This window comes from Physeter macrocephalus, chromosome 2 (assembly GCF_002837175.3).
Source record: "Physeter macrocephalus isolate SW-GA chromosome 2, ASM283717v5, whole genome shotgun sequence".
Classification (NCBI taxonomy): Eukaryota; Metazoa; Chordata; class Mammalia; order Artiodactyla; family Physeteridae; genus Physeter; species Physeter macrocephalus.
Window position 1 is genome coordinate 63,645,595 of NC_041215.1, and position 10,868 is coordinate 63,656,462.

At 37.3% G+C, this 10,868-nt stretch overlaps 1 protein-coding gene across 1 annotated transcript in view; it reads right to left on the reverse strand.

The window, feature by feature from the left end:
- Window positions 1-8,363, reverse strand: part of CYTIP (cytohesin 1 interacting protein) — a 28,270-nt gene extending 19,907 nt beyond the window's left edge. The window contains exons 1-3 of the mRNA XM_007103996.2: window positions 8,152-8,363; window positions 840-889; window positions 571-625 (exon numbers count right to left, since the gene is read on the reverse strand). Coding sequence (XP_007104058.2) covers window positions 571-625; window positions 840-889; window positions 8,152-8,325 — 279 coding nt within the window. The 5' untranslated portion in view covers window positions 8,326-8,363. The remainder of the gene's footprint in view (window positions 1-570; window positions 626-839; window positions 890-8,151) is intronic.
- Window positions 8,364-10,868: the final 2,505 nt, after the last annotated feature.

Sequence of the window (10,868 nt, forward strand, 5' to 3'; positions counted from 1 at the left end):
GTAAAATAGATAGCTAGTGGGAAGCAGCCGCATAGCACAGGGAGGTCAGCGCGGTGCTTTGTGACCACCTAGAGGGGTGGGATAGGGAGGGTGGGAGGGAGGGAGACGCAAAAGGGAGGGGATATGGGGATATATGTATACATATAGCTGATTCACTTTGTTATACAGCAGAAACTAACACAACATTGTAAAGCAATTATACTCCAATAAAGGTGTTAAAAAAACACATCATTAATGCAAATATATAAAATGCACATTATAAAGAGTATATTGCCCTCTTATTTATGTGCTGGCTGATATCAAGAATTTCTGATCAGTCTCAAACCTACCAGAAGACTAAAGCAGCTACAAACAAGAAGCAGACTATGTCTCAGGGCGGGTTTTTTATCTGCTTGAATGTTTTCTTTCCTTGATGGTACCCAACACACTGAAAAACTACCAAAAACATTGAAAACAAGCCACAGCCTCCATCATTCTCTAAGCCCAACTTCATTCTTTCTCTGCAAATATCATGACATAACCAGTGCCACTTTCTTCATTAAAAGGCTGGAAAATCTGAAAACTGCCCACCTGAATTTCAAACCCAAATTTTCCATTATCTTGTTTCTCCAAAGTAACAAGCTTTCTGTAAAACAAACAAACAAAAAATTAGGCATGAATATCAAAGTATAACATTTGGCACATACCTATCATGAAAAATAACTGTCAATAAAAAATAGCTGATATTCATGTAAACTGTAGTATATATGACTCTGTGTGTGTGTGTGACATCAACAGCCTGGAAAGCTGTGTTCCTAAGTATCTTGCTGAGAAACCAAAAAATAAATTAATTTCTTTACCTTTGAGACCAGGAAAAGTCACCTAAAGAACTTGATCTCGTCAGAGCAAGCTGAAAAACACAAGCACACAGTTACTGAAAGGTCCTTAAGACACATCTGCAAAATGTTCTATATCACAAAGAACTTTGTTCTTTATCACCTTCTTTGGCCCAGCTTCTGGGCCGTAATTTCCAATCTCTAGTGATAGCAAAGGAGAGCTGGGAAAGGGACCATTCAGGCAGTCCACTTGAAAGATTAAATGAGGCTTCCATAATAATACCCCATGGCAAAAGAGTTAATGTAATGTGGCAAAGCTCCAAACCTTCCAAAAAGAACTTCATATCTAATCTGTATTTAAAATAGCCTCTGAAATGTTAACCACAGCAATTTATAATCACACTGAAATCCAAAGAAAAATAACACCCATGGAATGGCATATAAAACCCAAATAGTTGATAGTTTTGGGAGATGCTGATGAAATGACTGTGTTTATTGTAATAGTTCAATATGTTACTGTTTTTAGCAGGATAAAATCATCTCTGAAGAACTAACTAATACCCAGAAGCACAATTCGGGTGAAATCAGAGACTCAAAACCTCAATTCTTTTTATGATTTATTTTTGCAATAGTTTTAAAAGAGTACAGTGAGATATCCAGCCAAGAAAGGAAAGGAACCTCAGAATGGTGTAAATGGTATAAATAACATCACCTTTACTCCTCTGCATGTTTTGGGAAAAGATCATATAAACATAAGCTTCCAGGATACAGTCTACCATTATAAACAAAGTAAAAGTTAACAAAAAGTGGCATCTTGTTTTTAAGGTAATTATAGTGAGTTTTGGTGTTTTTTGTTTTGTTTATTTGCTTAGGAATTAACAAATGTTAATTAGCTCTTTCTCAAGTGTTGGTCCAGGGCTCCAAAACATAAGCTCATGCTACTAGTTAACCCATGGTGTTTATTTAACTGGCAACCTATTATGCTTCTCATATGTCAATGACCACAGAAAATATCAGGAGATCAATGCAGGAGTCCAAACAAATAAAAGTAAAATAGAGGATGAAAGCCAGGAGAAAAACACATAGAAGAAATTAATGCACAAATTAAATCTTCATTAAGGCATTTGTTAGTGGAGAAGCTTACATCACAATAAGGAATTTGAATTACCAAGTACAAAATGCCGGCATTCTCACAAATTTTCTGGAATGGCTCAGTGTTCAGAATTTGGCCACTGGTCAGTAATGTTAACATAATGAAGACCTGATCTCTTCCTAACAATCTGATGTAAATTAATTATATTTTCCTCTCTTGTCAGTTTTAGACTTCAAATCATTTATATCATCGTGAAGACTGCAATAGGAAGGCTCAGAACCAAAAAAAAAAAAAAAAAAAAAAACTCTATATTTGCTAAAAAGTATCTATTTTCAATTTATAAGGACTAACTGTGGAAGACCTATAACAGTTTGTACGGTTTGTTTCAGCCTGATTTTGTCCTGATAAGTACCATTAACAAGGGTGGGGACCATTCAGTTATGCAGTAGGCTGCCTTCTTGCGGAAGATAGCAGTAAATTTGATATGCCCAAGCATTCTCAACCTCTCTGTTATACTGTACTCACATTTTCTTAATCTACTTTCATTATTTCCATTTGCTTGGCTTTGATCCTTATTTCAGATTGTAAAGTACTTAGGTAGGTCATACCTAATCGTGCTATCTATCGTGAAGACTGCAATAGGAAGGCTCAGAACAAAAAAAAAAAAAAAAAAAAACTCTATATTTGCTAAAAAGTATCTATTTTCAATTTATAAGGACTAACTGTGGAAGACCTATAACAGTTTGTACGGTTTGTTTCAGCCTGATTTTGTCCTGATAAGTACCATTAACAAGGGTGGGGACCATTCAGTTATGCAGTAGGCTGCCTTCTTGCGGAAGATAGCAGTAAATTTGATATGCCCAAGCATTCTCAACCTCTCTGTTATACTGTACTCACATTTTCTTAATCTACTTTCATTATTTCCATTTGCTTGGCTTTGATCCTTATTTCAGATTGTAAAGTACTTAGGTAGGTCATACCTAATCGTGCTATCTGTAAAGCATAACTAGGGTTTATATTTAAAATTATTACTCTTGCTGTCAATATTCAACAGATAATGCACATATTCATTCATGTGGAGGCACAGATGTGTATTTATGTGAAGGGCAGATTGGATTAAATACCTCACTTCGGTTCATAATTCCCCATATACTTTGGGCCTCTTCGGGACTGTATTTGTTTTACTTTCTACCCCAGCACCCATCACAGGGCCTGGAGTCGAGTGGAACCGTAAAAACAGCTAAAGAGACAAACAGAAGTAAACTACTAGACTACAATACAAGCAAGTAAGAGGTGGTGGGAGATCCAAAGTAAAAGAGTCTTCAACTCTGTCCTTCATTAAATTAAATATCCATAGGAAAAGCTCAAGGGTAGACATTTAAAAATATAAAGTAAAATTTAAAATGAAAGAAAACAAACAATGATAAAAAAAACAAACACCTGAATCGCAAAACAGCAAGAACCATAGAAAAAGGACTAATAGAAAACAAAGTAAGTCAGTAATGCCTTAATACACAACTGCTAAATGAATGAATCCTGGCAAAAATTAATGAATCCTTACAATTTTGAGCCTTCCTTCCCCAACTTTAAATACCCTTTTGCTAAGCAAATAATCATAGCATTGATGTGAACGTCAAGATTTCATCTCTTCCACCATTAACCTGCCTTCTAAATCAAAAATTATTCTAGATAGATTCAAATATAAAATTGTTTAAGTCCACATGACAAATCCCAGACTTCTATAGAGAAGGAAATTTCCCCACCTCTCTAGGTCTAACCTTTCTAACTAGCTAATCGACTAGATTAAGATGGAAATATCTGCCTAGCACAAGGTGAGATGCAGAGCAGATACTCAATTCTTGTGTACTGACTGATCCGGGTCATCAGTGACACAAAGGAAAAACTCAGACTAAATCAAATTATGAATTAGTTTCCACTCTGGATCAGCAATGAGCCTGTCATAGGCACCTAACGTTTAAATAAAAAACAATTTAAATAAATTAAGCACCATCAAATTATCTGACACGTTCCACATCTTGACACAATGCTTACTTGGTTTTGATCTGGGCTGTCAGACTCAGGCGATGTGGAAAGGAATGTTCTCAGGGTTCAACCAACTATCTGCCTAAGTGACAAGAAGTACGTCTGAGGTCTTACCAAAGGTCTTACACTTTAGAAAAAGTTTTCCCTGCAGCCCTTTCCCTAGAGTGAGCAGCCCTCTTCTAGAATCTGACCAGTGTAGTCTCTGCTCCCTTGACTGCCCTCCCAGCCTGAGCTTTTTCTTAGGGCTGTGAGGATGACACCAAAACTCATGAATGAGGAACTGGTGTGCAATGAACAGCATATGCTGGCAACAGCTGTCTTTTATTACACATTATCTAATATGAGAAATTTAGGTTTAGCAGTTTGGCAGGGCTGCAAACTACACATTCAATTACATCTGCTGAGTAGACAAAGCTCCTTAACCCCTTGCTAGCCTCTAAAATAAAGATGCCTGGGGGAGGGCTGAGGATCCGTCTCTTTTGTTTTTAGTCAGATGACTTAAAAGATTAGACATCAATGTTAAAAATGTAATTTTTGCTGCTATGCAATGATTCACAATGCCCCTCTTTAGTGGGAAACCAAGACCAAATACTTCAGCTGCCAGTTTGCAAAAACTAGGAATAATCTGCCACAGAGCCAGACAGACAACCCTGCAGAGGAGCTTGTAGTTCCATACTGTAGCCACTTCTGCTGCTAAGTAACAGCCTGTTACTTCCTGTCCCCACTGTGTACCCATTTCCTGAAACTGTTGCGGGTCGGGGAGGGGAGGATACCTATTCACAGATGAGGTATTTTTGTTTTTGCTGTTTGTTTCAAAAGTCCCCAAATTAAGTGCTCTGCTCCCTTTCCAGTTCCCTGCATCATTCTCCCCAATTCTTCCATGAACACAGCTTTTTTTTTTTTCCTTTTTAAGTCAGGAGCCTTAGGATAGCAGGGCTCCACAGAAATATTCTAAGATTAGCAAAATAATAGAGCTGAACTCAAGTTTTTAATTTTAAGTGCCCTTAAGGAACCCAAATAGAATGTTGAGGCTTCTCGGGAAAGTCGCACTGTGGGCCCATGAACCTCTTTTTCAAGAAAAAATTTTTGGATATTGTCTCTAACCATACCACAGTATGGATTAGAGAATACTTTTCAAATTCTTTTGTAGTGAAATTAACAGCTTTCTACTAAAAGTATACATTACATGGTCAAAATATCTTGCCGTCAGGAGCACTTGGGAGTTTTGGTAACGGATGGGTGTGTAGCCAGAAATAATGTAAAAGCTCCTGAAGGGCAGAACCCATCCCAGAAATACATGCATTACTGGGTTTAGCACAATATTCTGTACCTGAACTTAGAAGTGAAATAACCCTTCCAGAAGTTGTCTATTTAGTAATAATTCGATAACCAAAAGAAAACCAGGCAAAGAGAGTCTGTCTATGGTCCCACTAATGCACATTCAGGCTTCTCCTCTGTTTGTCAGGTTTTCACTATAGCATTCAGTGAAAACTACTTTCCAACGACAACCTACTACCCTTGGGAGAGTGGGTGTAAGGTCCAATGGCTACTCCTTTAGCATTGCCACATTCATCAAGATGACGTTACTTCGTCCTGTCTCCTTCCTTCAGTGTTTTCCATTGTAGAGATTTTTTTTTCTAAAACCATGTTCAGAAGTAGGAGCCATATTGGGAGTGTGTCACCTACTACAAATAAAGGTATTGAGATCATATAAACACACAGAAATCTGTTTTGAAATAATGTTGAGTATAAACACCCTGGCTAACCAGATAGAGCTTTGCAGAAAGCAAAGCCAATGATAACAAGAAGTGTGAATTGTTGACGCCAGCCCTGAAAGGGTTGAAAATAACAGTGGGCAGAGAAACACCTGCTTGTGGGATTGCCTCACAGGGATCTTGTTGCCTGCAGTTCAGTCAGTGCCAAAGAGGTGATTATTCTCTAAAAAACCAGTTAAGGGAAATGAACATCCATTCGGAAAATTCTGAACTGTTGGGATAAACTTGCATCAAGCCTCACTGATGATAATTGTACAGAATTAGAAGTATCGTATACAAGATGTTTTGTTTTGCCTTTTTTTTTCTTAAGTAAATCTCACAACAGTAAGAAAAAGCTGTTTGAATAGGAAAAGTCTTACCATGGGAAAGAATATGAGAAAAGGGAAAAGAGAAGAACTAAAAAGATAAGAACATATGAATAAAATAACTGGTGTGGAAATGTGTGTGTATGTGTAGATATTATACAGATTATACACACACATACACACACACACACTCATGTACATCTCATATGCCTACATCCCTCTCATTATCTTCTGCCAATAGCCTTCTACTGATTCCTCTTTTTAGTTCATGCTACCTTCACTCAGGCTTAAAACCAGATGTGTCTCCTCCTTCTTCACTGCCTTCACAGCCAAGCCTTTGAGTCTCTTCTCCATTCCTTCGAATCTTCTTTCTCCAACTACAAAAGTTGTTCCCTCACTTCTAGTCTCTACCCACTTACCGACAAGCAAGTTTCCTGACTAAGGTTCCTAAAACCTTCTACTCAATCATGCTCAGTTGTTTCCCTGTGCTGGTCAAATTACTACTTCCTCAGGGGAAGTGTCCAAGTGTTGTGTAAAGCAGCCCAGCTCTGAGGTCTCCCCTCCCCTCCCACACAGACTCTCATCAGGTCCACCCAACACAATAATGTGTTGTTACTTAAACTGCCCTAAGAGCCCCAAGATCTGTGCTGCGGCATTTTAATTACTTCTGTGCTCTGGAATACCCTTCAATATCTGGAATAGCTATCCTTCAAGGTTGTATTCAAAGACATGTACTTGGATTGGAGCAGGTATGTTATTTTACGTTATATAATGCCTATTGGTTCTGCCTACTCAATTGTAAACCCCATAAGCCAGGAAAAAGTGTCCTTCTGATCTTTGTACACCCTACACTGCTGTACATATGAAAAGTGAATAGAGATTTTGGTACTTCCCACAGTTGCTTTAGTTTCAGACAGTAAATTGATAGGAATATTCATTATTATGTTAAACAATGTCATAAAGGCACTTTTGGATTGAAAAGGATCAATCATCCAAACCATGACAGATTATTCCCTTATCTTCATTGTGAAAAATACCAAGGAATCAGCTAGGTACATCACTGAAAAAAGATCACGACTTTCCCACTCTGCTGTAACTCTCTAATCCTGAAATTAGAAGGCTTAAGAGGAACATATGATGTGCATACAAGATTTAAGGGCAAAAATTCATGCTTTAAAGCAATTCTTAATATTTTCTGTATTCAGATATGTATGTGGGGCATTATAGCAAGTTATATAACCAAAATCTGAAGAGGTGTTTTGGTTTACATTTTTTTTACTAGCTGGAAATTGAAAAATGAAAAAAAAACTCACAATAAATCCAGTTGTACATGGATTTTTCCAAATGAGTTTTCCTCTCTAGGGAAATACTTTTCAATAAAAATTAAAATAATAGCATAATTATTGAGCACATACTACATGTCAGTCACTCTGTTAAGCACTGTACATTTCCTCACTTAAGCCGCAGAAGAGCCCCACTGGATGGTTCTATTATTACCTTCATTTTAGAAAAAACAAAACTGAATCTTAGAGAAGAAAGTGACTCTACTCAAGATTCCACAGCTAGTAAGTGGTGGATCTTGCACTCATTTATCCCGTTAAGAGTCTTAATCCCCACTAGTGTGAGATATGTGCCAGTGCCCCAGAACTGAAGATAATTTAGTCAATAAAATTTGCCCTAAGAAAAGGATTCTCATTGGATTATGAACTGAAATGACTATCAAGGATTGGGAGAGAGGCTGGGAGGGAAGGAATCAATGGGAGACATTGGAAAAAGGAAAAAGGAACGATAACTCTCAAACTGGTTGTGTCTACATACACCTTCTTCAAGTTGATGTGCTTAATGATTTTTATTTTACCTGAACACCTCTTCCAGTGAGAAAAACAATCTTCTTTTAACTTTTGCCTTAAAAATGTTGTCTTATAGTCTTAAATCTTAAATTAAGATTTAAGGATTAGTACAGGAGCTCTCTGGGTTCCTCACCTCCTTCCTCACCCATACTCTGAGCCACTAATTCCAAAGCAGCTAAAATAACATTTTTAATATGCAGTCAGACAAACATATCACTCTGTTCTCAAGAGAACATGAACACTCTAAAAGGTACAAAATAGCAATCATACCTGCTTTCTTCCCCGAGGCAAAGTAGCCACAGTATCTGCCAGCATTTGAAGCCTCCTATTATCATCCATGGGAAAGCTGCCTGTGAGTGTGGGGTAAGAGCTATACGCTGGACCAGCGCAGTACTCCACGAAATTGCCATTGCTGCTCTGTTGCATGAGCCTTTGTAAAGACATTGTGAATAAAGATTACTCCAGCTAGCACATGGTTGAGTGGCCTTGCAGGCTGGGGGAAGCTAGAAATATAACCCTCTGACAAGCAATCAAAAGTAGCAAAGCAGAGAGAGCCCATGTGACTTCTGTGGTTTGAGGTACTTGTTACACAAACCCTATCTTGCAGTTCACTCCCATTTCTCAGTGCTCTTTTCTTTAAGCCCCTGAGAAAACCTAAAGCTAGTTTATACCATTAAAATAAGTCGATTTATTTTTTTTTTCTCCTTCAAACAGCCAGAACTCTTATGCTTTCATGTTCTATGGCAAGTTGTGTTCAAAACACCATCTGCCTTTTTTTTTCAAAGGAAAAAGAAAAACTTCCCCAAATTCTGCCATTTGTTTGCCATCCACTAGTCTACTTAATATGGTCAGTGCAATGTAAAAGTCAGGATGTGCGGACATTGAGTTCTTGTGAATCTAAGCAAGACTTACAGGATCCAGTCATAAGGTCCTCTCACGAAGTCCTTGGAATGTACTTTCCCCAAAGTACATCTTAGCTCATTAATGGTCATCAAAAAGACATTATATCTGCCACGTGGTCTGTGACCATTCAGCATTCTTCTGGTTGCCCTTCCACTACTTTGTCCTCACTAAAATTATCCATCATCTTTACAAAGAACAATGGGAGGGAAGACGAGCCCATTTAGAGCACAAAGTTGGCCCTATCTTAGACTGGACTTTGTCACAGCATCAGCAAGTGGTCTCAGGGGAGGAATGAGGAGGGCATTAAAGTAATAGGCAGACCAAGGTGGCACAAGAATGTTGTCAGTTGGTCCCTGCCTATGCATATGGGCCAAGGGTACCATCATGAATTACTCAAGATCACAGATGCTTTTATTGGCTGGGGGGTGGGGGGATTGGGGACATGCAGTTTTAAGAGACTTGATTTTAGAGAAGGAGCAGTGTATATAAGTAGAAGTAAGATTCAAAACAAAAATCAAAATGAGAAGTTTTGCATAGTATAAAAAGTCAATTGTCATTTTCAAAATCATTTGGAAGGTCAATAGTAGAATTTTAGAGACAGAAAGTCTTTGAACTAAAATGGAAGTCAATGTGAATTCAGCTCAAGCATAACCTGCCAAATGTAAATTGTAAAATCTTCTGAGTTAACAGTGCTTCAAGAGATGGAGCCACCTCAAAAATTTTTAAAACCCTATCACAGCATGACTCATTACCATTGGAATTGGATAATGACACGAACAAAATGATACCTCCAAAGACATAAAAAGATCTAAATCAGGGATTACAAACACATATGCCATCTGGGATCAAGTAGGTAAAATAATATAACATACATGTGTAAAACAAAAGGGAGTGGTAGAGACTTTGGCAACTAAAAATATGGTCAATTATAAAGACATTTATGTAATGTGTGTGTGTGTGTGTGTGTGTTTGTGTGTGTGTGTGTGTGTGTGTGTGTGTGTGTGTGACAGAGAGGGAGACAGAGACAGAGAGAGACAGATTGATTTTAAAAACATCTCCAAGCTGCTATAAGGTACATGACTTAAATCAACACTGTTACTTGAGGACAGCAGTCTACCTGTCCTCTGGGAATTTTATAAAATTAGGGAACTACTTTAATATTTCAAAATACCAAACAGAAATTACATATTTGCCTGATATAAGGCCACTAGGCCAACCAACAACCAAGTTTTACAGATGGATGCTAAAATTGTATCAATTCAATTGTGTGATACTAATCTTAAGCTAATATAAATTACAGAAATCTATTATTAAATTAAGAAATTTGAAAATAAATTATCTTTTTACTTAATTTATGAAATGTGTTTAACAAGTAGAATATTTCAAATCATGAGATCCATGGCTGTAAAATTGGAGTCAAAGGCAAGTTTGACATTCAGCCAGTACATACTGGTATGGTCACACTTGTTAATTACATATTTATGACTTGGTCTATTTTGATTGGTCAGTTCCCTGTTCTGATTGTCAGGACCTGTGTCATACTAGTTATTAAATATTTTTAATAACATCCCTGATCAAAAGTATCCTTTGTGACAAAACGTGAGGAAAAACTAATCTTTCCATACAAATGTGACTTCAACACTCAAACCTTGATTTACAAAGGTGTTCTACTATTTACAAATTCTCTTTTCTATAGAATTTACCTTAAGACAAATATAATAGCCTGAAGCTGTCTTCCCCTTCATCATCCCCTTTATTTTATAATAAAATGAAACCAGATTAGCTATCTACCTGCTCAAAAGATTTCAGAAGTCCCTCATTGTCCATAAAATAGTAAAATTAAATTAAAGAATTTCAAGTTCTTACCTAAATTCATCTCTGAAATGTCATATCACTTTTTTTAGAGACATCAGTGGTTTAATGGATGGGGGATCTTGCACGTCTGAAGCAAGGTCCTGGAGCAATACCCCGCTGTGTGCTGCAGATGGAGGGCAGGACATGGTATCTGCCTTTGCTCTCATATCACTTTTTTCAGATCATTCTTTTAAGACTTAATATTTTATTGTTAGACTATAGTTAATTGC